Source organism: Equus przewalskii, chromosome 2, assembly GCF_037783145.1.
Source record: "Equus przewalskii isolate Varuska chromosome 2, EquPr2, whole genome shotgun sequence".
In the NCBI taxonomy this organism is placed as follows: domain Eukaryota; kingdom Metazoa; phylum Chordata; class Mammalia; order Perissodactyla; family Equidae; genus Equus; species Equus przewalskii.
The window spans coordinates 24840817-24865932 of record NC_091832.1 but is presented as its reverse complement, the minus strand read 5'-3'; the positions used below and the strand labels follow the sequence as shown (position 1 = coordinate 24865932).

At 57.5% G+C, this 25116-nt stretch overlaps 1 protein-coding gene and 1 long non-coding RNA gene across 5 annotated transcripts in view; one reads left to right on the top strand and one right to left on the bottom strand.

Annotated features, from left to right (window-relative positions):
* COL16A1 (collagen type XVI alpha 1 chain) overlaps positions 1 to 25116 on the bottom strand; it is a 50857-nt gene that overhangs the window by 1686 nt on the left and 24055 nt on the right. For 2 of the 4 annotated variants that reach the window (XM_070595956.1, XM_070595975.1), the window contains 27 exons: positions 25004 to 25057; positions 21573 to 21626; positions 21336 to 21368; positions 19082 to 19198; positions 18957 to 18998; positions 18777 to 18863; positions 17913 to 17957; positions 16927 to 16971; positions 15151 to 15204; positions 14511 to 14564; positions 13923 to 13976; positions 12323 to 12367; positions 12154 to 12207; positions 11800 to 11835; positions 11395 to 11457; positions 8892 to 8963; positions 8617 to 8670; positions 7963 to 8007; positions 7723 to 7767; positions 7366 to 7419; positions 6852 to 6905; positions 4701 to 4751; positions 4278 to 4367; positions 2709 to 2744; positions 2044 to 2088; positions 931 to 1119; positions 501 to 567 (listed from right to left, as the gene is read on the bottom strand). In XM_070595956.1, coding sequence (XP_070452057.1) covers positions 501 to 567; positions 931 to 1119; positions 2044 to 2088; positions 2709 to 2744; positions 4278 to 4367; positions 4701 to 4751; positions 6852 to 6905; positions 7366 to 7419; positions 7723 to 7767; positions 7963 to 8007; positions 8617 to 8670; positions 8892 to 8963; positions 11395 to 11457; positions 11800 to 11835; positions 12154 to 12207; positions 12323 to 12367; positions 13923 to 13976; positions 14511 to 14564; positions 15151 to 15204; positions 16927 to 16971; positions 17913 to 17957; positions 18777 to 18863; positions 18957 to 18998; positions 19082 to 19198; positions 21336 to 21368; positions 21573 to 21626; positions 25004 to 25057 — 1639 coding nt within the window. The remainder of the gene's footprint in view (positions 1 to 500; positions 568 to 930; positions 1120 to 2043; positions 2089 to 2708; positions 2745 to 4277; positions 4368 to 4700; positions 4752 to 6851; positions 6906 to 7365; positions 7420 to 7722; positions 7768 to 7962; positions 8008 to 8616; positions 8671 to 8891; positions 8964 to 11394; positions 11458 to 11799; positions 11836 to 12153; positions 12208 to 12322; positions 12368 to 13922; positions 13977 to 14510; positions 14565 to 15150; positions 15205 to 16926; positions 16972 to 17912; positions 17958 to 18776; positions 18864 to 18956; positions 18999 to 19081; positions 19199 to 21335; positions 21369 to 21572; positions 21627 to 25003; positions 25058 to 25116) is intronic. The other 2 variants (XM_070595965.1, XM_070595983.1) reach the window with 1 other exon arrangement.
* Positions 15494 to 18212, top strand: LOC139079679 (uncharacterized). The gene is made up of 3 exons (XR_011533485.1): positions 15494 to 16609; positions 17145 to 17286; positions 17823 to 18212. It is a non-coding gene; the product is annotated as an uncharacterized lncRNA (long non-coding RNA).

Here is a 25116-nt window from a genome sequence, read left to right as displayed (position 1 = left end):
CACCTCCAGCACCCTTCATTAGCTCACCACTGGCTTCAAATAAAGACCAGACTCCTTATCTAGCATTCAAGGTCGTCTGCTTCCCAAGCAAGATGTCTGGCCCCTTCAGCATACACTCCATGCTTTCCCCAGTCCCTAGCAGCCATAGCTGGATGGACAACAACAGGAAGAAAACCTAAACTGAAACCCCACCAGCCATCTTACGGCTGCTGCTCGCCCCTCTATTTAGAGCTCGCTTCATGCAGACTCGTTTGATGTCGATTTTCTTGTCTGTCTCCTTTGCTCCAGTGGGAGCTCGGGGAGGGCAGGAGGGAGTCATTTTATCTCTGAACAGAGCCAGTGACAGGAAGGTCTGCAGTCAAACTGAACAGACGCCTGTAAGTGAGGGGCGGGCGAGTCGGGGAGTATCCTGAGCTCAAGGAAGAGGAGGCCAGGGCGGGGCCGGAAGCAGCTGGGAGGGGCAGGCGGTCCCCACTGCCACCCAGCCAGCTGCCAATTACCATCGAACATTTTAATGATCTCTTGTCTGATGAACCTCTTGATTTCATCATAATTCACCATGTCTCCCTGAGGAAAGAGAATAAAACCTACCTCAATTATACTTTCAAGCCTGGTGCTTTCCCCCGGGAATAGACTTTATGAAAATAAAGGATGGGGAGAGGGGCAAATGTCCCAGAAGCCTTCCACAGATACTTAATCCAAAATCCTAACCCCCCTGAAATGGCACAAAATATTTTGTGCATAAGGGTATCTTTCTGGAGAAAGGATCCACAAACCCCCCAACCTCCCCCACACAGTTAAGAACCACCCATATGGGGGTCATGCTCTTTCCCAGAGAATGTCAGCAGGAGCGTCTAAAACAGTCCATGCTCCACCCCACATGCCTGCTCTGTGAGACAGTGCCCATGGCTGCCAGCCCCTCCCCCTTACCATGGAGCCAGGCACCCCGGGCAATCCAGGGCTCCCTGCAGGCCCCGGAGATCCAGGGTGGCCTCTCTCTCCTGCGGGACCCGGTGGCCCAACAGGCCCCATGGAGCCACTCTTGCCGGGCCCACCAGGTATGCCAGCTCTTCCCTTCTCTCCTGCCTGGCCCTTCTGTCCTGAAGGTCCCGGATCACCCTACAAGGACAGGAAGACACAGTCTAGCATTGCCAAGGACTGCCAAGTCTACCTCATGCCATCTCAGCAATCTGCCCCTTCCTCTCCATCCCCCTGGCGGGCCCCCAGCATCTCCCTCTGGGCTCTGGCCACAGCATCCTGAAAGGTTGCCCTGCTTCACTGCCCCCTGGGTCAGTCCTTCTAGAAGACAGCTCTCATGGTATTACTCCCTGCTTAGAAATTCTGATGGTTCCCAACTGCCCTCAGGATAAAGCCCTAATTCCTTGGCCAGGCATTCAAGACCATTGGTGATATGGTCCCGATCACATCCTCTCCAGCCTCATGTCACTGCAAGGAAGTCTCCAGCCAGACCTCACTGGGTATAACTCTCTGATTCGGCCAGGCTGTCTTAGTCCTCCCTGCCTGGAACGCCCTTCCCCTCCTCTCTACCTAGGGCACTCCTCCTACTCAGCTGAAATGTTCCTGTTCTTTGCACAGCCTCCCTGGTTCCCCAGGCCGAGATGCTGGCTCCCTCCCTCTGACCCCACAGTGCTATGTCTAACCTTCCTCTGGACTTGCCATGCTCTAGGGTAAATGTGACTGGACTAAGTGAGCAGCGATTGTTCAGGGACCTCTGTTTACCCAAGACTAGGACAGAGGGCCTGGAACAGAAAGAAGATCAGGCAGATGCTTGCAGAATGAATAAATGAATGAATCAATCAATCAATGAACTGGAGATTTCCATTCTCCCAACCATAGCAAAGAACCCCGAAATAGCTCCATGTGAGAAGTCTTCAGAGATGAGGTTGTTCCAAGTTCTGCCCACTTATTTTCCCTGCCCGCTGGCCTTCCTGTGTCCCCTCTCCACGACGAAAGTCATGGTTTGGTGCTAGGCTTAACCAACTCATGAGCTTCTTCTCTCAAACCCAGCCAGTGCCCACTCACCTTTGGACCAGGAAGTCCATAGAGTCCCTGTTTTCCAGGGGGTCCCTAAGAGGAAAGCAAAAGTCAGAGGTCAAGTCTAGGCAACATCTCTGAGCTGTCCTGGGGAAGCAGGTGCCGTGAAAGGGCCACCTTCCACAGCCCCAGGCCCCTAGGCGGTGTCCAGCTGGGCGCTGTGTGAGAAAGGATGGCAGCCTCCCTGCCAACAGAGGGGTGGACAGGTGGAAGGGAGAATGATGTCCCTAGGGCATGGCCTTTGTAATCAGATTGGTTAGGTCCCTTGTCGCAGACAAAAAGAAGCGAGAAGTCAGAATGAAAGGGCCCGTCTGTGGCATATTGGAGGGCCTGGCAAGAGCTGGTGCCCAGGAAATGTTTGTTTGGAATTTATTATTATTATTATTATTATTATTATTATTATTATTATTAGCTCTTTCTCACCAGGTACATGGTAAACAAAATTAGTGAACGACAAGTCTCACTCTCGTCCTTGTCCCCTAGTCCCCAGTTCCTCTCCCCAGAGCAACAAGGGCTACCATGTCCTGCACATCTGTCCAGAGCTGATCTGTAAATACAGGGAACATTTACCAAATGAACAAAGAAGGGTCAGGGCAAGGGAAGAGCAAGAAGAAGCAGCCCCAAGAGAAAAGGAGAAGCCGGCACATCGGTACCTCTTTGCCAGCTGCACCATCGGCACCAGGTTCACCCTGGGGAGTAGAGAGCGATGGAAATACGATGAGTGCCAACCCAGCTTGCCTCACCTTGCCCACCAGACATGCCCAGCCCCCGTTCCACCAAGGAGCCATGATCCTCCCCCGCCCCCCCAACACTATGGGCACAGGCTGTGGAAACTTAGGCCCCCACCCCACACTCCAGCCTGGTTCTGGAGCCCCATGCTGATACTCCACTCAGCTCCCGGAGGCCCCACGCTGACAGCTCCCGGCCACCTCCCTGACTGAGCTCTATGAGGAAAGAGTAGACTGCGCCTGCCTTGCTCCTTGCTTGAGATCCCAGCATCTTGCACCTTCCCTGGCTCTGAGTATATGTTAAATGTTTGCTGAATGAAGGCGTGAACTGTGAACCTCTGTCCTCAGTGAGGTCCCACAGATTGGCCAGGGCGAGCCTGAGCCTGCTCCCTCCCCAGGATAGGAGGCTGTCTCCCCCGTCCAGCCCACTTCCAGTGGCGTGCTGGGGAAGAGGAATCTGTGACTGCAAAGCAACTGGCAGCTTCTTCCAGGGACCCTGGAGGCTTCTGAGCCTGTAGGCAGTGATGGCGTGGGGTTGGAGAGACCTGCCTGCCCAGATTCCACGGCAGAAATCAGAGTGAGTAGGAGGCGACACTCAACCCTCCTGGCAGATGGGCCCACAGATCGCCCCTGCACTGGCTGGAGTCATCCACCCATTCCAGGTCCCCAGCCCCAGGGTCATTGCTACTGCTTTCAGAAGAGAGTCTGCTTTGATGGAAGGCACCCTGAGCTGGGGGCTAGGAGACCTGGGCTCCTGCCTCAGCTCCCCAGCAGACTTTTCATCCCTGAGACCGGCAGTCAGTTCCACCTGGTGTGGTTCACCTGTCTGGAACCTTTGAAAGAGGGAGTAGTGCAGAACTGCTAAGGATGCAAGTTCTGGAATCAGGCAGACTCCTCCACTCACTAGCTGTGTGACTTGGGGCGGCCTACTTAACCTTGCTGAGCTTTTGGTTTCTTCTGTAAAATGGGGGCAATCTGACCTACTCAGTAGGGTTGTGGTATAGATTAAACGACAAAACGTCAAGCACTTAGTTGGCCGTTCAGCATGTGGTCAGTGACCAATATATTAGAGCTCTTAGCATTAAACAGTAGCTGAGACCAAGGAGCGGTTTCTGAGCCGCTGAGAGAGCTACAGTAAAGGCACTGCGGTTCTGGTTCCTGACATTACTGATTGTCTGTGGTTACCAACAAGTGCCCCTGGGGAGGGGGCAGGGGGAGGCAGGCAGAACAGAGCCAGGCGTCCCCTGTCTGACACCTAGTGGAGGGATCTGCACCAGTGGTGCTGGTGCATGGTCAGGCAGTGGCCTGGTGTACAGCTCTCTTGCAGAGCTTGTCTTTTCTTCTAAATATGATGCAATCCTCAGGCACAAGCTCCATGCTACCATCTTCCACCCTAACAGCCTCTCCTTCCCTGGAGACCCAGACATGCAGTGCTGCGCTCCAAGCCAATTGGCCCCTCCCCCTGGGGCTGTGCCATAAGATGTGGGGTCTTACCGGGGGCCCAGGGTGTCCAGGTGGGCCCGGCTGGCCTGGAAGGCCTAAAAGGCCCCTTTCTCCAGTGGGTCCCCGGTCTCCTTTCAGGCCCTAGAGAAAAGGAAGGGGCATGGGGAGAGGGAAAAGTGAACCCCACACAGCAGAGGCAGACATCCCATCATGTACCAGGGCCCACGGCCCCCACCCCCAAGCCCCACAGGAGCAGATGGCACTGCCTGAACTTGGGGCAGGGCCCTAGAATGGCCTCGAGTCCTCTCTGAAGGCCTTCACCACATGCCGGTTGGGGACCTCTCTGGAGCAGGAGAAGCTGATGACAGGGAAGTGGGGGGATGTTCTCCATCCCTCAGCTCCCTCTGAAAGGAGCCCACAGCAGAGCAGGGCCAAACGCCTTGGAGGGAGGGATGAGGGGAGTATGTCACTCACCACTACAGAGATCCCAGCTGGGCCTGGCTGGCCGGGAGGCCCCGGTGGCCCCTAAAGAGAGGCGAAGTCAGTGGGATGGAAAGGGCTCCAGTAATAAGGCCCCTGGGAGGCAGCGAGGGACCGACAGCAAGAACGAGCCCTGAACTTTGGCAGCTCCATTCTCTTCCCTAAATCCTCTTTCCCTTCTGGTCTTGCACTTGAGCTTCTGCCAGAAGATCTGGGCCAGAGCTGAGGCCTGGGGTCCCTGAGCACACGGGGCCCTCACGCCAGCCGCACACTGAGTGGTACCCCTGGGGCTGTGCTGAGGGGACGGCCTGGGAGCCATAACCGGAGCCAAGTGCAGAGGGCACAGGCCCGAGGGAGCTAACTACGTGGGCCTGGGTCTTCTGAGGCCCCTCACTTCCTTCTGCTCTGTGGGAGGAGCAAAGACCGGGAGCTGGGGCTCTGCGTGCAGCATGGGATGGGGGGGTGCGCTCAGCACCAACCCCAGCAGCCACAGAATAAGCTCCCAGCCGGCACCCAGGCCTCCCTGGTCTCCTGCAGCTCCCCAGCACTGGAGGGCGATGAGACTAAGAGGCGGCAGTGCTCCGGCCTGCCTGCGCTGCGCGGTGTCTGAATGCCCTCCCGTCCCTCTTCACATCCTCACCTCTGAGGCACCGCTCAGACATCACCTCCCTGGTCAGAGCTACACCTTCTCTGAACCCCAGGGCACACAGGTCTCTCTCAGAGCACTTCCCTCCACACTCCCAGATGGAAAGCTCCAGAGGCACAGACTCTGTGCTACTCATCTCAAGTCTCCTGGGGCAGGAATGTCCTGCTTGGGGACTGGCACACAGCAGGGGGCTGGGCTGGACAGACAGAGGTGAGAAGAGGAACCTTGTGCTCCCCTCGTCCCCAGGCCCTCAGTGAGTTTCCAATGGGGACACAGTTCAGAGTGTGTGACTCCTTCTTTCATCTGTAAAACGAGGCAGGACTGGGCTAGACCTGGGGTCCCCAGTCCAGCACCTCTGGACCCCTTGAGATCCATAAAAATAGTGAAGAGGCCCTGAGAGTTCCTTTTATTGGCCATGAACTATTTTTAACATTCCCAAAAGCCTCCTGGAAATTGTACAGCCAGCTGCAATATGTCTGCAATAAAATGCCAGTGCACTCGCTTCTCTCTGGAACCCCATCAGCTCAGCGCATCGCACTGATCAAAGGTGCCCATTGGCAGTTGTCTACGTTGCTGATGAGGAAAGTAGATGGGAAATCCATTAGTGCTGAATAAATATCCTCTCCAAGGCATCCTACCTCAGCAAACATGCCACCCACTTACCCAGTTGCTCAAGCAAAATCCAGGAGTCACCCTTGACTCCTCTCTTTCCACCCCCCGCCCCCTCCCCATCCAGGCCAGGAGCAAGTCCTCACCTCCAGACACATGCGGGGTCTGTCCACTGCTACCCCGCTCCACCACCACCATCCTCCAGTGCTGCCAACGCCTCCCGGGCGATGTCTCTGCTTCCACGTGCACGCCCACCCCTCTCTCAGGACCCCGCCTCTGAGGCCCTCCACCCTCTGCATCATGTCCTTTCTAAGGTCAGCTTTCCCATTCCCACATTGACCTTGGAGTTCCCCAAACACACCAAGCCCCTCCCAGCCTCAGGCTCTTTGAATCAGCTCCCCCCCACCCCAGCTGGCTCCTTTTTAACATTCAGGCCTCAGCTCAAATGCCACTTCTCCAGTAAAGGTTCCTCTAACATCACCTCCTAGTCCCTCCTGTGACATCACATCACTGCCTGATGCTTTTGTGTTAGTTTCTGTTTCTTGTCCCTGCATGGAAGCCCTGGGATCAGGGGCTTGTCCACCTCGCTCACTGCCATAGCCCAGTGCTTCGAACAGTGCCTGGCATGGAACAGGGCTCAAGAATTATTTGTTGAATAAGTGAGTGATCTTTGTTTGATAAGTAAACTCTAATATGCCCAGAAAACAACAAAATGGCAAAAAGCCTGGGAACCACTGGACTGGGTGAGCCCAAAGCCCCTTACTGCCCCACGTGGCTGCGGCTGCTCCAGTGGCCAGATCTTTCAGACCATCACCAGCTTGCCCACCACCATCCAGCCCCAGTGGAATCCTAACTCTCACAGAGGCAGAGATAGAAACAGTTTAACTCACAACATGGCCGGGGGGGCCGGGTCTTCCCTGGGGTCCCATGGCACCGGGCTCACCCTGCAGGAGCCAGAAAAGGGAAGAAATGACACAGAAGAGCCTTACACACATGGGCTGTTCGGTGGGAGAGGGCTGAGCAGGGCAGATGGAAGGCCGGTTGTCAGAGGAGCGCAACAGAGCCCTGGCCTCCAGGCTTAAGCCTTCCAGGGCCTGAGGGACCAGCCATGCCCAGGGGTCTTGTTGGAGAGAGAAAGCAGGAGCTCCCGCTGAGAAGGTCAGGCCCTGCCTTTTACATCAGTGACCCAGTAGCCTGGAGTGAGGGGAATCAGTTATAACCCTTAAGAGGAGGGAGACAGTCAAGATGTGCAGTGTTGGGCAAAAGCTCGCCCCCCACCCCCGGCCCAGAAGGCCAATGACAGCACAGCCCCTCGGACAGTGAGCAGGAGGAAGTGGCTGCGTGCCAGACTCAGCAGAGCCCAAGGGCTGTCTACAGGCAACAGTGCAGACCCCAGGCCCTTACCTCTGCTCCCGGCCGGCCACTGCTGCCTGGGGGGCCTGGTTTTCCACAGTCACCCTGGAAGAGAGAGGGGCAACTGGAGCTCACCAGACCTCCACTTGACTTCCCCCACACCAAGTTGACCCCACATCAGCGGGGTCCGGACACCTGCCCCGGCTCTGGCAGCAGCCCTCTGATGTCCTCAGGTTGGTAGACGGTGGAGGCCAGGCGCCAGTGGCCTCGGAGGCTTGGAGGCTGGGAGGGCATCTCAGCCAAGGGTCAGGTGGCACATCTGCTCAGGCTAGGCTGCCACGTCTGCCTGGGGTCAGGCCTCCAGGGGAGCTGAGAACACTTGCTTGGCAGATGGCACCAGGGCCTTACCTTGGGCCCTGGAAGGCCAGGATGTCCTGTTTTCCCCTTGAAGCCCTGGAAGGAAAAGCAGGGCTCAACCAGAGTCCACGTCCCACTCCTCCTTCCTCAAACAGATCAAACCCATCCAAAGTCAGAGCGTGGTCCACGGAGGATCTGGATTCGAGCTGCCCCACCCGCCAAGGCAGAACCTGCACCTACTCAGCTTTGGGACCCCCGAGCCCCCAGCTCCTTCCTGCAGCTGGCACTTACCGGGGGTCCCATGAGTCCAGGCGGGCCAGCAGGACCAGGGTCCCCCTAGGGAAAGAGACCAGGGGCACTGTGACAGGAGCTTTGTCTGGCTTGTACCCATCTCATTCACCACTGTCTTCCCCTTTCTCCATCTCCTCCCCCAGCTATCCTAGGATGGAGGGAATGTCATGTGGGGGCAGAGGGACGAATCCAGGCTGGGCTCAGCCTGCCTGCCTGTGGACCCTGAGTGAATCCCAGGCCCTCTCTGAACCTCAGTTTTCCTTTTCTGGGGGGCTGAAGGGGGTTGACCTTGGTACTCTGCTCTTTGCCATGTTCCATCCCTCTTGGATTCTCCAGCAAAACCAGACACAAGGAGCCAGGGCCACTCAAGCCCTTCCATGTCTGCAGCCTGTTCTTCCTGACACCAGCCTAGTTCCATTAGTTGCCTGAGTTTCTAGATATAAATTTACTCCCTTCACCGTCCTGCCTTGGTGAGGCCCAGGTCATCCAACCTGGCTAAGGCTGCCAGGAGAACTGAGAAACCAAGGGGCTCTGGGGCCATCTGGGAGGTGGGGTGTGCTGAAAGGCAGAGGGCATGGCACCCCCTGACAGAGGTGGGCGGTTCCCTTGACTTTGGAGGAGGAAGGGGGTGGCCTCCTGAGCCCGTCTTCTCACCCTCAAGCCAGGCTTGCCATCCTTTCCATCCAGACCATCCAGGCCAGCAGGGCCCTGAAAACCAGAAAAAGGCATTTGTGCAGGCCTGAGCTGGAGCCCTGGGAGGTGGGGTACCTGACCCAGCCCCTCCACCCTCTCTACCCCACACCCAACTCCCACCCCTACCACACACACCCAGGAGCACACACACACATGCACACCCCCCCACACACACACATATGCCCCGCCCCCCCCCCCCCCCCCACGCCTGTCAGGCTAAGAGGGCACACACGCACCTGAATCCCAGGAGATCCTGGTGGCCCAGGGGGACCAGGCATGCCTGATGGGCCTCGCATTCCTTCACTGCCCTGGAAGCAAGCCCCCCAACAAAGTCAGCGGGGCCTTACCCCGCCCCGGGAGATGAGGCCCTGGGCCGCAGGTTCTGGTGCCTACTGGAAGTCAGGACAGCTGGCTTCTAACCCCGGTTCTGTTCTGGCCTAACCGGATATATTCCACACACCACTCCCCCAAGAGGACCTGTTTTCATCTGCAAAGCATCCCCCTTTCTTCACTGCTCCATGAGGAGGAGACTGGGCCTACTCAGTCCAGCATCTTCTTCAGGGTTGACCAGGGACTGGCATGGTGGGTGCTCAGGAACATGTGCTGAACTGACAGCACACATTCAGTTCATATTGGTCCCAACAAGGCGCCCGGCACTCTGCGGCTCTGATTCCCCAAGGTGAAAACAAGGTGGCCCCTGTCCTCAAGGAGCTCCCAGTCTAGTGAAGGTCACAGACCCACCACAATCAAGGGAAATACAACAGTCCATGTGCTCTGTGTGAATAAGGAGCTGTAGGAGCTCAGAAGAGGGAGCAGCTTGCTCTGGCTGGGGTCAGGGAAAGTGCCACAGAAGAGTCACCAGATGCTAGACTCTGAAGGCTGTCCGGGATTAGGGCAAGTGGAGGAGAGAAGGGCATGCCAGAGGGAACTTCAGAGAAGGATGAAGATTTGGAAATGGTCCCCTGCCTGGCTGAGCCGGGGTGTCTGAGGGGCCTTGTGATGGGCGGGGTGGGAGAGGAGGCAGGAGGAGCAAGAGCCTGGTTGGGGAGGGCCCTGAACACCACACTAGACTCTATCCAACAGACCAGGGGTTTTCAGACTGTACTTCTCAGAGCCCTGGGGGTTCCTGGAGGAGCCTCGGACATGGGAGTACCAAGAGGAGGCCCAGAGGGTGGGACTCCAGAACCCCTACCTTTGCCTTGGCCAGAGCAGCTCCACTTGCATCTGTTTTATAGATCAAGGATTCACATGAGCTTTTGTGTGATGAAAAGGCTCAAGGACTACAAAATAAAATCTGAAAACCACCGCTACAGGCACTGGGGAGCCATTGATGGTTCAAAGCAAGGGAGTGATGAGAGCAGATGTATGAATTAGAAGATCTACTAGAGAAGGGAGGGGGAGGCAGGCAACTTAGTTAGGAGGGCTGTTGCATTCCCCAGTGGGGAGAGGGTGGCTGCCCTGCCACAGTGGCTGTGGGGGTGGCAGAGGGGAAGGGATCCAGCTAGAGACCCCACAGGGGGAAACAAAGAGCTCTGGATGGCACTGCAATGCCACCTCCTACCAGGAGGGGTCAGCACAACCCCAGGAAATGTCAGCCCCACAGGGAGTTGGCATGGAGAACCACTGGCCAGAGGTTTGGGATTCTCTGCAATGACCAGCCCAAGGAGAGCAGGCAGCACTGGGGTACAGAGCCAGCACAGGGGCTCTGGCAGGGGCTGTTCCTCAGGTGCCCCACCAAGAAGGGAAGGGAGGTGGCACCCCCCACTGCCTCAACCGTGGCTGATAGGCACCAGCTCTGGGGAGGCAGCCAGGGGCCTGGGGGCTCTCCTGGGCAGGGAAGGACGTCTCAGTTCTACTGCTAACTTGCTGTGTGCCCCTGGGAGGCCCCTGACCTCTCTGGGTCTCAGTTTCCTCACCTAAACAGTGAGAAGTTAGACCAAGATGGTGCTTCTATAACCTATTCCAGCTCTGGAGGCTGTGCTGCATGCATCCAGGGGAAAGAGGCGCCCCGAGGCTGCAGGCCTCCTGCCTTTCCCTCTGGGCCATGATCTCTGCCTACCCCAAGCTCAGAAGTCAATCTTGGGGCCTCTTACACCACCTACTTGTCACATCTGGGGGGCCCAGAGGGTGAGCTGAGACAGGAAGGCAGAGCTAGTCTCTAAAGTTTACTCAGCCAAGCCCAGGGGCAGCCAGGGTGAGAGCCCCCCAGACTCTGCCTCTTCCCACCCTGTCACCAGGTCACAGGCTGCACCTGCCCTCCTGGGTCCTTGGGGACCACCTGAGCACGGCTGCCCGAGAGGCCCATTCCCCCTTCCCATGTTGTCAGGCACAAAGGCAAAGGCCCAGAGCACCTCCTGCTGTACGGCTTCCCCCCACTCAACTCCTCGCCCTCCCCTCAAAGAGACGAAGCTGGCCTGGGCTGGCCGGTCGCATTCTAGTCACCCACCTCCCCTTACACCCCTCTGCCTCCTCCCCACCCACCTCTCCCAACAGGCAGGGCCCTCAGCTGCACAGAGGCTGGCGGGCATCCTGGTCCAGCTGCCATCCCTAGGGGCCCATGAGTCCACCCGGCCTGTTGCCCTAAAGCAGTTGCTGGGCCCTTCCTGGAGGTCTCCTTCCCCACCCTTGATATGACGGAGTCAGTTCCTGAATTTCCAAAGGCCTGATGCTGGGGTGGCCCAGGCACGGGAACTGCATGGCTCAGATCTGTGACTGTGGCCAGCTTGGGGTTCTTCTCACCTTCTCTGCTTGGGGGCCGGGTGGTCCAGGTGCTCCAGCTTTGCCTGGGAATCCAGGGGGACCCTATATCAATAAAGGAGAAGGTGGGAATGAAAGTGGGGCCAGAGGGGGAGCTGCCTTCCTTCTTCCTCCTGCTTCACTGTTGTTAATGTGATGCATTTTGACTTCCTGGAAACACCACCAGGAACGTTGAGTCTGGCTGGCCTGTGGGGCTGAGGCCCACCCAGGAGGCCCTGCTCTCCAGGTCCCAGCTCCTGGAATGAGGCCTGGCCACCCAGGCCGTTCCTCCCATGCTTCTTGCCTCCCCTCCCCTCCCCAGGCCTGTCCTTGCTCAGCCTGGCCTGGTCAGGCCTGCCCCTCCCAGACGGGATGGCGTCAGACAGAACTGGCTTTGTGTTCACTCACCGGAGGGCCTGGAAAGCCTGGCTGGCCTTGAAATCCCTAGGGGAGAAGCAAGGGACAGTTGCTGTGCTGCCCCCTCTCTCCTGCTTTCCCGCCCAGGTGGAAAGAGTGACAGAGTGAGGCCGCCTCAAGCCATGTGGCCTTGCCCTCCCCTCTGCTCAAGATGGCCAGCAGGCGAGGCTCCGGCCATGAGGTGGGAAGTCACGACTCAAGGATGGGTGGGGCCTGGGAGGCCAGAGCTGGTCACCCCTCCCCACAGGAGGGTGACCACCAAGAAAAGGACCCAGTCCCTTCCCTGCCTCCCCCCAGCCATCCACTGTGGTCAGGACAGCCAGGTAGGTCTCTGTCGCCACTCACCTGATCACCCTTCTCACCCGAGTTCCCTTGGGGTCCTCGCTCTCCTCGGGGACCCTGTCACCACAGAGAATAATGCAGCTGGAACCCAATCTTCCTGCCCTCAGACCCCAGGGCAGGACCAGGGTCAGGCATCCCCATGTCCACAGCTCCCTGCCCCTCCCTCACTCACCGCTGGGCCTACGGGACCAGGGAGGCCTTCGGATCCTGGCGGCCCCTGGGGACACAAAGGGGCAAAATCAGTCACTGACTGGGGGAGCCAGGAGATCAGGAGATGGGGCAGGGAACAGGGCACAGAGCAGAGGCAGGGGACGTAGTGGGAGGCCCTCTAGGCCAGCAGGACTCCTCCCCCTGCTCTGTTCAGGCCTCCTTTCTCTTGCCTGAGCTACTGCCCCAGCCTCTTAGCTAGTCCTGCCACCTCCTGGCTCACTCCGATCCAGCTGGCAACTGGCTGCCATCTTCTCTCCATCAACACAGCTCTGATGATAACACTCTCTTGCTCCAAAACCTTCCATGGCTCCCTTCTGCCAACTGAATGACCTGCACACTTTCCAGCAATGCTGGGTTTTGAGGCATCCTGTAATCTGGTACCAACCACCCTTCCCACTTCCCTTCCCTCTCCCTTTCTTACCTTCTGCCTTGCTTGGTCAGACTGCTGTTCCCGGAACATACTCTATACATCCATACCTCTGAGCCTTTGCATGGCTGTTCCCTCTATCCAGAATGTCCACGATTCCCCAACCCTTTCTAGGTCTTTTGAAACCTTACCAAGTTGTTAGGTGGCTCGAATCTGTTCCTGAGGTGCCCTCACCCATGGTTTCTCCCTCCACGATTCCCTAGTACAGACAACCATGTGCCTCCCCAGCCCCATTCAGGTCTCAGCTCAGTGCCACCTCCTCAGAGAGATCTCCCTGACCCTCTAATAGTGTCCTGCACACTGCCCCAGCCCCTTAACCCACTCTATTTTCTCCATGGGTCTTATCTCTCATTTACATATATTTGCTTATTATCTGTTATCTGCCTCCCCCAGTGGAATGTGAGCTCCATGAGGGTGAGCGGTACGAGAATGTTCTATTCATCACGGCATCCTCAGAACGGAGCCTGGGACCCGCAGGCCCATGGGAAACATTCGTTACTGAATAAACGCACAGCGGGGTTTGCTGCAGCCCCCAGGGCCTCACTGACATGCGTGAGGGGGAAGGTAAGACGGTAAGATTTGGGAGGTTTGTCCCAAAGGGACTTGGGTTCAAGTGCAGGCTCCACCCTAACTCACTAACTAGCCGCGGGACCCTGGGTGAGCCTCAGTGTCCTCATCTGATAACAGCCCAGCACCTGTGCTCAGCACAGGGCCTGGCACACCTGGCTGCAAAGGGCAGCTCTGGCCTTGCCCGGGACAGGCCAGGGGTGAGCTGGGTCTGGAGTCCCAGGCCTGGCTCTCTCTGGCCCACCCTGGCCCACTCGCCTACATGGGGGAGGAGGAAGAGGTTCTGCTGCCAGCTGACTCTCGGCCCCCCTCCCCTTGGCAGCCCCGGCCAGCCAGGGCTCCACGAACCCCACTGGGAATCTCCCCACAGGTCCCACCTCCGCAGCAACCAGCCTGCGCTGACTGCCTGAGACGCAGCTGGAGCGGCTCTGGGGGCAGGCAAGCAGGGGTCATGTCGCCCCCCTCACAGGCTGCTGGGAAAATCTCCCGCCTGCGGTGGTGCAGGTGGTGGGGCAGGGAGCGGCGCGTTTGAAGCCCTTCCTTCCGCCCCCACGCTGATGCAACTCACCGATTCCCCCTTCTCTCCTGGGGCCCCAGCGTAGCCACGCTCTCCCTTGATGCCCTGACAAGCGAGCAGAGAGAGTGGAATTAGCCCCGTGGCCCGCCTGTTACAGCGCTAATGCGAGGGGTGGAGACTGCAGCTGCCACACAGACTGGCACGTAGAGGCAGATGGCGCCGAGGATGAGAGCTGGGGAGGAGAGAGGTGGGCTGTTCCCCACCAGCCACTGTGGCCCTCAGTGGAAAGCGGGGACACGCCCACCCAGCAGGCTCCTGCAGGAGGCGGTGCCCCAACACTGTCCCCCCAGCTCTCCCAAGCCCCGCAGGAGGCAGATCTCAGTCCTTGCTGGGTCTGGGCCTCTCAGGGTGCTCTGAGAGTCTGCCCCTTGATATGCAGTGACGGCAGTGGGTCCCCCAAAGCCACACTACCCATGGGGCTTCCAGTGGGGGTTCTGCACGGATGGCCTGGTGGAGCCATGGGCTGAAATGCTTGGAAAGAAGGGAGCCCGATGAGGGACGCCCAAGTCTGGTCCTGTCTCGACTACTCCCCCTCCCCCCCAACTCTGGTACCTCCAGAGCCAGGGTCCCCTTACTCACAGGCAGTCCTGGGGGGCCCATGGCACCTGGGTAGCCAGGTTGCCCTGGAGGACCCTGCAAAGAAAGGTAGACATGATGGACCATCCCCCCAACATTTCTGTTCCCCCCTCCCTGGGTGAAAGGGCAGTCAAAGCCAGAACGCCTGGAGCTGCCATTCAGCAGGTGCCCACTCGCCCGCCCCCAAGTACAGTCACCACTTTTTCCTCCAAGGTCCAGGTTCCCTCGGTCATGACCACCACCCGCAGGCCTAGTGACAAGCACCAGCCTGACCAGGACCCTGGGAGCTGAGCCAGAGAAGGCCCAGAGCAGGGGAGGTTGAGGACCAGGGAGGGGCTGGAAGGGGCCTGTTGAATCCTGTGGTACGAGGGCAGGAGGGAGAAAAGCCCCCAGGGACACAGGCGGAAGCCACGGGCCAGGGGTGTTTGCCCCTCAGAGGGAGTCAGGCACATGGAGATCGGTCACCTTCTACCCTGAGGGGGGTGTGAAGACCTCCATATCAAGGGAATAAGGGCTGAGGGGTAGAGAGTTTCAAAAGAAGGAGTCCACTCCCATCTCCCAGTCAGCAGCCATCCCTGGGGGCCCAACCTCTGTCTCCCCAGGGCTCTTCATCTGTCTCCATCCCCCGCCAGCCTCCTCTTACCGGTTCCCCTTTCTCCCCTGTCGGGCCCCTGAGGCCTCGCTCTCCTTGAAGACCCTTGGAGAGAAAAATCATGAGAAACTGCCGGGGAGGGCAGTCCTCACCCAGCCCCTGACTCCTCCTCCTGCCCAGCAGTCCTCTGTTGCCATTCCAGGCAAAGGTGGGGGTTGCTGGTGGCCCCCCCTAGTGTCCCTGGCAAGGTGACCATAGGGGGTGTCCCCAGAAGAGTAGCCGTCAGAGGTTTCCACTCCCACCTATGGGTGCCTCTCAGGAGCAGAGCCCCCAAGGCAGGTAACTACAGAGAAACGCCCCCAAGGTGGGTGACTCTCAGAGGTACCCCTCAGGAGGGTGACTGTCATTGGTGTGCCCCACTGTGGTAACTGGGATGCACCTTTAGGAGGGTGGCACGTGTGCTCCTCTGAGGGACAACTGTCAGGAGAGGTGTCCCGAGAGTAACGCATCTCGCCAGAATGTATCACTGGAAACCCAACACTTACCTGTCCAATCCCCACCCCCCCAGCCAAAAATCACCTTTGTTTACAGATGCAGGGGAGAGACACGGGAAGGCTCCCTCCAGAGCGGTCCCTGTCACTTTTTAGGGTGGAAATGGACATCAGTGGCAATCATAGCCAGAGCCCCCACCCCTCGCTCCTCATCCTGGCCTTCGTAGATTCATCACACCATTGAGGGGCTGTGTCAGACCCCTCTCCCTTGTGCCCTCAAGAGATGGCGCCCAAACCTTTCCACAACACAAGACAGATGGCTAGACGGACAGATGGCCCCTTCACCCAAGCAAGCAGAAACAGACAAGGTCCGGCCAGGATGAGGACGTGGGGACAGATGGAGCTGCGACAAGGAGGGGCCCTGCTCCCTAGTCTCCATCACCAGGCCTGGGAGGAGAGGAGGCAGGCCCCAGGAACACGAAATCTGACAAACAGGAGGTTAGTTTCCGTGACCCGGGAGGGAGCAACAGTGAGGATGGGGATGATTCAAACACGCGATGATGATGATGAAGGCAGAGCAATTAACGACACCTGGCAGACGGAGCAGGCCAAGACGCGGGGCACAGAGGGGCAGGGCCCCACGACACCCAGAAACCCAACTGGCTGGCATCACATGCCCAGCCTTGGAGCAGATTGGGACCGGAGCCAAGGAAGAGGAAAGAAAGAGCAAGAAGCTGAGAGTTCCCTCTAGGACGATGGGAAGGGTGCGAGCATGGCCGCCTCTCAATTCCTGGGGTGCCTCTGGACAGCCCTGCCAAGCAGCAGGGCAGCAAACCTGTGCCAGCCTGCAATGTGAAGCCCTAAAGCTTTGGCATCTCTGCCGGGCTCTCTGCCAGGTGCCTGGCAGGGCCCCAAGAACTACTTTCAGCAAATCTTCAGTCAACACCAAAGGTGGGAGAAGCAGGAGGCAGAAGGGAGGGATAAAGAGACCCCTAGAGGCACCAGCTTAAAATAAGAAGGTAAAATAGCTCTGGAGGGCTTAGGCGGGTGACGTGTGATTGTGGGAGAGAAAAGGGAAACGGAAGCGGGGAGAAGAGAGATGAGATAAAGAAAGCAGGAGAAGAGGGAGACGGGAAAATGGAAAGAAGTCAGAGATTGGGAGGATGTCCAAGCTGCTGGGACCTCAGGGAACCTGTGTCGTTAGCTAGCGTGCCTGCAGGGGGACAATGACAAACACGGAGGAGGAAGGGAGGGCACGACAGGGAGGGAGACAAGCGAAAGCCACAGAGACCTGGCTGGCGGGGGAAGGGGAGGTCGAGCAGTGCTAGGTTCTTACAGGCAATCCGGGGGAGCCAACAGCACCAGGAAAACCTGGGGGGCCCTGGTGGGAGAAACAGGCAGGTCACATCTCACAAGCACAGTCACCCTGGGGCCCAGTCTGGGGCTGGGGGGTCCTGGGAGAGGAGGTCACGGGAATATTTTCAAGGCAGCTGGAAAAAGAGACTCATTGCAAATCTTGGCCCAGAAGACATCTGCTCCTCCCCTTGGCTCCAGGAAGAAAGGCTCCGCCATCAGCAGAGACGCGAAACAGCACCCCGAGTCAAACAGCCTTTCCTGCGTCTTCCCAGTCCAAGTGAATGCCCTTGCTGGAGTGGATGCCCCTCATGCCTGTTATCTGACCTCCATGTGCCCCCAGGTGGGTAGCTCCCTGCTTCTAAGATGGTTCCCACCAGCCTTTTTTTCTCCATAGAAAGCATTTTCAGTTCTTCCAGTCTTTTCTAGTCACTTCTATTTTCCTACCATGTCAACATCACAGAGGACTCCAGGGTAGATGCCCCTGGTCTGGCCTTTGCAGACTTGTCCTAGAGATGGTCCTACAGAGCAATGGAGGGCAGCTCCATCTTAGCTCCTGGCCCCTCTAGGAACTGGTGTCACGGGGGCATGGAGAGACATGGCCAGGCTGCCACGTGCTTCCCTGGCTGCCGAGACCAGGAGCCAGAAGCCTGGGCTCCTCTGCCCAGGACAGCCAGGTCTGCTGTGCAAAACCCTGCAAGGATAGGGGTGGGGAAACAAGGATGGGCCCCTGAGGGCCTCCCCTAAGCAGGACCACAGGCAGAGCAGGGCGGAACAGGTCAGTTCCAGGGGATTCGGTGGTGGGAGTCCACAGTCCCCACAGATGCTCTGACGAGGAAAGAGAGGGCAGTGTATGTTCCCACTTTCTACCCTGCCCAGCTTCCTGGAGACAAGGCAGCAGAATGGTGTCCGAGCATCACCACCCCTTTGCGAACTTCTCAAGTGGGCCAGGAGACCAAAGATACTTACAATAGGGCCTGGAGGACCCGGGGAGCCCCTCATGCCAGGTGGACCCTGCAAAGGAAGCCAAGAGACACAGATGAAGAGGCTCAGGCCCCACAGAGCCCTGGGGTCTCTGCAGCCTTCTTCCTGGCTCACCACAGCCAGAGTCAATGGAGGGCAGCTGATATCAAAGCAGGATGTGAAAGCTGATGTTAAACCTTTCATTCAGTTGATTCGATCATCCAGCAAACATTTATTGAGCAGCTAATATGTCCCAGGCACTAGCCCAGGTGCTGGGGACACAGCAATAAAGAGAACATGAAAATCCCTGCGTCGTGGCCCTTACAGTCTAGGGGAGAGGTGGACAGCCACAGGTAGAACGGGGGCTGGCACATGGTGCTCAACAGACAGCTGTGGAATTTTCCTAACTGAAGGAAATACACAGTATTCAGAGGGGATGAGTGGACACAGGGAGGGGGATGGGGGTTCCAGGGATGGGGTGGGGGTTCAGTTCAGAGAAGATGGTCAGGGAGGGTCTCCCTGAGAAGGTGATATTTGAGCAGAGGGCTGAAGGGGTGAAGGAGTGAGCCCTGGAGCAGAGCTGCAAGCAGAGGAAGCAGCGAGGCCGGAGAAGGGAGAGTGTCCCGTGGACAGAGAGCAGCCAGGTGGCCAGTGTGCCAGGAGAGCAGATGAGGTCAGAGCAGTAAGAGAAGCCAGGGCACCCGAGGCCCTGAGGCCTCTGAAGGACTCTCAAGAAACAGGGAGCCACCAGAGAGCCCAAGAGGACATTTGGCAGGAATGAAACTGCCCTCAGGAACTGAGAGCCACTTAGGTGGGGACACCAGCTCCCGCGGGGCCCTGCCTGGATGAGGGCCCGGGCCCTGGCTGTACCTCTTCTCCTCTCTGGCCAGGCAGTCCCGGAGGACCAGGCCGGCCAGGGCTCCCGACACAGTCTGGATCTCCCTCATTGTTGTCTCCCTGGAGTGGGATGGAGATGGTGAGAGTGAGTGGCCAGGGCCCCTCTCACAGGGCTCAGGGCAGGGGGTGAGGAGGAGGCGAGGGCCCACTCACCCGGGCCTCCTCGGCTCTCGGGCGCTCCCGCTCTGCGAAGCACTGTGGAGGATGACAAAAGGCTGTCAGGGGAGGCGGTGGGAGCTCTCCCTGCACCCAGGCCGCCCCTGAGCCCAGGCTCCTACCCGGGCACAGCTGTCAAAGCCTGGCACGCCGGGGATGCCCCGGTCTCCCTTCTCTCCTTTTTCCAGAAGGGCCGCTGGGAGGGCCGTCTGCCCCTGGACACAGTCCCCGCAGAGGCTCTGATGAGAAAAATGGGAGGGCAGTGCAGCTTGGGTCTGAGAAGGCCAGGATGGGCTGGGTGGGGGAACCCCACTCTGAACTCAGCCCGGGGCGCCCTGCATGGCAGTCCTCCACCCACATCCTCTCTCCCCGCAGTCACATCCCTGCAGCAGCCCCGCTCCATCCTCAGGGGACCCAATCCCAATACTGGCTCTGAGTTTTCTCCAGGAGGAAGCTCTGATAGGGCCAAGCCAAAGCCACTTTCCAGACAGGCGTGTGGGAGGAGGCGGAGGGGCCCGTGGAGGGACCATCTGTCCCGGCTGTTCCTGCAACCTGCACCCACTGCGAGGACACGCCATGAGGATCTGGGCTGAAAAGGCTGGCTCCAAACACCAGCTTCTCTGCCCAAGGGAGCAAAGGCAGCAGCTGCAAGAAGAGCCAGGCCCTTTGCAGACACCCTTGGGGACGGGGCCTGCCCTCCGTTCCCCAGCAGATCGCACCGGCACAGACTCCCTGTTCACTGGGTCTGAACAGTCTTCCCGAAGAGAAAGTCCTCCTCCTACCTGGACGTTTTAACCTCTTTGGGTCACAGACCCCTCTCAGAGTTTAGCGGAAGCTATGAGTCCCCTTCCCAGAAAAATAAAACCCACTAATGAAAACTAGACTACAATTTCAGAGGACTCGGGAGCCTGGAGTCTATCCAGGGCACGGTGTCCACGGCCCCCAAGGCAGGAGTGCCTGCTGCATCTTCACCCTTCACCGCAAAGCCCCATGATAATGGCGGCCCTTTCCACCTCGCCCATGATGCCAGCCATGGTAACAGGCCTTTGCACATTATCACATCCGATCCTGACAGCACAATGAGGCAGGTCGTCTTGTTAGCACTCTGGAGATGAGAAAGCCGACGCTCCAAGAGACGGCATGACTTGTCTAAGGTAAGGGGGAGCCCGGACTGGACCCTGGTCTGTCCACAGGCCCAGGCTTCCTCTGGGCTGTGGGTGTATATGGTGGCTGGGGTTCCTGGTCAGAACCCCGCGGGGCACCATCTGACCCCTTCTCCAGGCCACATTTATTCCTGTTTGGGGCCCTCCATGGGGCCCCAAACACTTGATTAAGAAGTTGTCAGATGAAATGTTACACAGAGAAATGTCAAATTCTGCATGTGGAGTCACACATCACTTGCCCAGGGACGGGGCTTGGGGGAACCTCGGCTTGCCGGAAGCCTCGGGGAGAAGAGCTGGGGTTTCATTGCCACACTCCACTGTGATTCAGCCTGTAACTGCTGCCAGCAGGTTAACTCGACCCCAGGCTGCTTCTGGAGACGTCTGCTGTCCAGACAGGGGTGGGGCAGGAAGTCCCCACGCTCTGTCCTGACCAGCACCTGCTGGGGTAGTGGGAGGTCCAGGGCACTGACTAGCCAACGCTAGACAGGGGTGACAAGGACAGGGGGGCTCTGGAGGCCAAGGCATGGGAGGGACCCCAGAGGAAGCTGAGCTGGAGGACAGAAGAGTCCAGGCCTCATCTCTAGGGGTGACTGGGCAAGGAAGGACTTGTCACCCTTGGTGCCCAGCTTAGGGGACCAGGCCAGGCCACAGCCCTTGGTGTGCTCTTGACACTATCAGCAGGCCCTGTCACAGGCCAACTCTCTTACCAGGCCCCAAGTCCCCTTTCTTGCAAACCCCATCTCCTTCCTGGGTTCTTTTTGGATTGACCAGAAGACGGCTGACGCCTTCTTCCAGGCGCCCACCCAGTCTCCTCAGGGAAAATAACCTCCACAGCCCCCTGCCTGACCGCCCTCTGATGCACTTTCGCCCTCCCCACTCTGCTTTGGAAGCTGCCGGGTCCTGCCCTGGCATGAGCAGGGTGGTGCTGGGCCTCCCTGGCAGCTGCTGTGGGCAGGCTTCAGGGTTGGAACTGCCGACAGCATCCATCATGTGGGTACCTTCGCAGGATTCCTTCAAACACTCATTCAGCAAACACTGAGGGTCCATTATGAGCTGGCACCACACTGGGCCCTCTTAGACCAGGCGCCTGGAATGCCCCACGAAAAGCTCCATCTGCAGCTCTCTCTCTGCGGGGCCACGCAGCTGAGCACTTACGAGAATCCCTTTAGGGGACACCCCCGCCCGTTCCTACTCCCTCCCTTTACCCCCTTACCTTCAGGAGGTGCTGTTCAATGGGTAAGGACCCCTGCAAGAGATGACAGGAGGGCTCAGACAGAGGAGGGGAAAGGGGATGGAGGCTTATGACATCAGGTGGAAGCTTAGGAAGCCATGTGCCAGCCAGGCTTCTCCCAGCCTCCGAAGACGGAGAGAAGGACCCCCACTCCAGCTAAGGAAGCTGAAATGGCAAGCTGAGCCGTGGGGAAGGAGGGAGGGGGCTGGCGGTACCTACCAGCTCCGCAGTCAGCCCAGGCTGTCCTGGCAAGCCGTTGTTTCCAGGTACTCCCTGCAGCCAAGGAGAGACACGAGTGAGTGGACTCCCCTCTCCAGCTCGTGGGTCACCCACCATCCCCACTGCCTCCTCCCCTCATCCTACAGAGCTGAGAGCCCTGGCTGGCACAAGGCTGACGTCGATTCTTAGCTCAAAATCTCCAGACTGTTTGTAGGGAAAGCTGAGGAGGCCCAGAGGGGTGACCCCCAAAACCTGTCCGACAGGGAGTTTTTCCTCACGTGTTAGGGGAAGGTCAGAAATTGGGCCGAGGGTCTTCTATTTGGAAGGTAACTATTGTTTCTTTCTGTGCTAAGCACATTTTCTATATTTTCTCATTTAATCATCACAGTTATTTTGGTGAGTAAGGCGTTATCTCCATCCTAAAAACAGAACAAAAAATGCAGAGAGGGTACCTAATTTGCCAAAGGTCACAGGATGAGCCAGGCACAGAGGTGAGATACAGAGTGAGGACCACTGGCTTCCAACTCCTCCCTTAACCACTATTTCAGCATCATTCCTCAAAAGACACTTCCAGAACACTCACGTACACAGCAAGATGGAGGCTTGGGAGTCAGACCTATCTAGGTGCAAATCCTGACTACCCGCATAACTTTTGGCAGGTTACTTGGGGAAAGAAATCTCTCTGCCTCAGTTTCCTTATCTGTAAAACAAGGATAGTTTATGGTGAGGCTTAAAGGAGATCATGGCTGTGAGGAGCTTGGTACGGAGCCTGGCACGCAGGATGCTCATGTTAAATGTTTGCCACCCAGACTCTGTTCCCCTTGCAGACTCACAATGCACATTTGCATATTAAATACTCCACGGAGGCAGGGAGTATGTTCCGTTTTAAATCCCCGGTGCCCGCCATGGAGGGGGCACGCATTAACCACGCACTGAGTGAATCACAGCTGCTCACCTTGCTCTCCTCGCACGGGATTTCCTTGGCCCGCTCCGAGAGCTGGCCTCCCTTCAAGTCCCAGCTCCCAGCAACAGGATACACCACCTTCCCCCACCTGGAGTCCGCCTCCCCCACCCCCTCCTGCACCCCCACACACTGTCACCCTGCCAGGATCATTCTGCGCCTTAAATGAGTAAATGCGGTAAAGTGCTTAGAACAGGGCCTGGCCCAGCGAAAGTATTTTGAATGTGTTCCTTATAATTATGCCCCTAAATTATTACTCACCCCCTGCTCCACAATCATTGCCTGTGTGTTAACTCAAGCCTGACACTTGGTGATTTTCTTGGCCTGATCTTCCTCCCAGAACTAAACATCCCATCTGTTGTTCTGAGGAACTGAAGGGCTACCAACTCACTATCTACTAGCTATCTAGCCTCAGGCACATTTCTTAACCTCTGTGCCTCAGTTTCCTCTTCTGGGAAATGGATGAGGATTACGTGAGATTGTATCACTCCAGCAAATAAGAGCCGTCTATCTCTGAACCTGTTTCTGCGCCTGGAGAGAGTAGCTGCTGAGCCCTCCTTTCCTTGAAAGGACCGCAGGAGGTGACCTGGCGCAGAGGACACGCACCCTGCCTGGCACGAGCCGGCCTGTTAGTGGCAGTCTCGGCATGGTCTCCGGCACTGGCACCAGGCAAGGACTCTGGTGCCCAGGACCAGGCTCGGCAGTCACTCTTTTCTGCCTCATTCCCCAGCGTGTCTTGGCAGGGCTCACACTGTATCAGCGTGTGCTTGTTAACAGGTCACTTTGAAATGACTCTCATGCTTTCCCGAGCAAACGGCAAGCCCCCTGCAGACAGAGTCCTGCCTCCTGGCAGTGCCGCAGGAAGCTGGGACACTTGGAAAACGTGTGGCTGGCCCATGGGGGACCGAGAATTGGCTCTACTCTGAGCTCTCGAGGAGACAGAGAGAATTAAGATCCCGGCGGAGAGCCCCATTGGCAATGGGGGCTCCCCAGAGCAGATTCTCAGCCCAGGTGGCAGTGCGGGAAGAGTGTTTAAAATTGTCGGGCCAGGGGGAGTAGTTTGTAAAAAGCTTCCATGTGATTCTGCTCTGCTCCTTCAGATGGAATCACTCTTCCAGGAACTGGGAGCCAGACACGTGGAAGCCACTGTCTGTGCCTCCCAGGACCTCTGGGAAATGGGGCCTGGAATGCAAATCATTGGAAAACAGTCCTGAAAGGCAGAGGAGGGGACGAGAAGGCGTTCTGGATGGGGAAACCCCAGTCCAATGCTGCCAGTTCCCAGCCGGATGACCTCAGACAAGATGCTTCACCTCTCAGAGCCTCAGTTGGCCCAGCTGTGACTTAGGGATCACACCATCTTCCTACTGGAGTTGACATAAGGCTCAAGTGAATGAGAGAATGGATGTAAAATAATAACAGTAGTCAGCATCCTAATGACAGCTAATGCCTTCCAAGCATTTACTATGTGCTAGGCAGGGTTCTATACAATTTGCATGTATTAACTCGTTTAATATTCACAAAAGACCCACGAGACAGGTGCTGTAATTATCTCCCCTTAACAGATGAAGGAACTGAGACACAGAGAGGGTAAGTAACCTGCCTAGCACCACACAGCCAGCACATAACAGAGCTGGGATTCAAAGTCAGGCTGCGTAGCTTTGGAATGCACACTTCAATCACAATGCCACGGGGATCTCATCTCCTCCTGCGCTCCCCTCACTATCTCGGGCCTCCCTGCTATTCCCCAAACATCTCATGCACATTCCCACCTCTGGCCATTTGCACCTGCTGCTTTCTCCCTCAGGGATACACTCCCTCACAGGCTCACTCCTCATTTCCTTTAAGTCTTGATTCAAAAGACTTAAAAGTCTTTTGTCACGTTCTTTTCAACCCTTTCCTCAAATATCTTCCCTGCCCTCCTCCAATTCTCCATCCCCACGCCCTGCTTTAACTTTCTCCTTAGCACACATCACTTTCTAGCATACTATATTTTATCCATTTATCTTGCAATTGTCTGTCTCTCCTGCTAGAATGCAAGCTCCAACAGGATGGGGATTTTTATTTGTGTCCACTGCTGTCTTGCCAGCACCTAAAACAGTGCCTGGGAAAGAGCAGATGTGCAAAAATATTTGTTGCATGAATAATGTGGAATGCTGCTCCAAAACAGTGGAGCTCTGTTCCAGTGCGGGGGATTTTTGTCTGACCCAGATTCTGGGTCCCTGACAGCTGACCGGGGCATGAGCTTGGCATGGCTGTCAGGGGGTGCCTGGGCTAGCACCCAACAGGGCATTCCTCGAAAAAGGGCTGGGAGTGCACACAGCCAGCCCTAAGGGGTCAGTGGGTCCCCCACGCCACTCTGCCAAGCAGAAGCACAGGGGAGTGAGAAATGACCGGTGCGTGTGTGGGGCAGGGGAGGGGCACGAAGCGTGAGCCCTGCCTCCCAAATTCTGTTACTCTTCTCCCCCTTTACCTGCAGCCCAGGCACTCCAGGGGGGCCTGGTGGTCCAGGAACACCGGGAGGACCCTGAGGGAAGAAGAAATAATCAGACCCAGAAGCAAGCTCTGCCCCATGGCTGGGGGCAG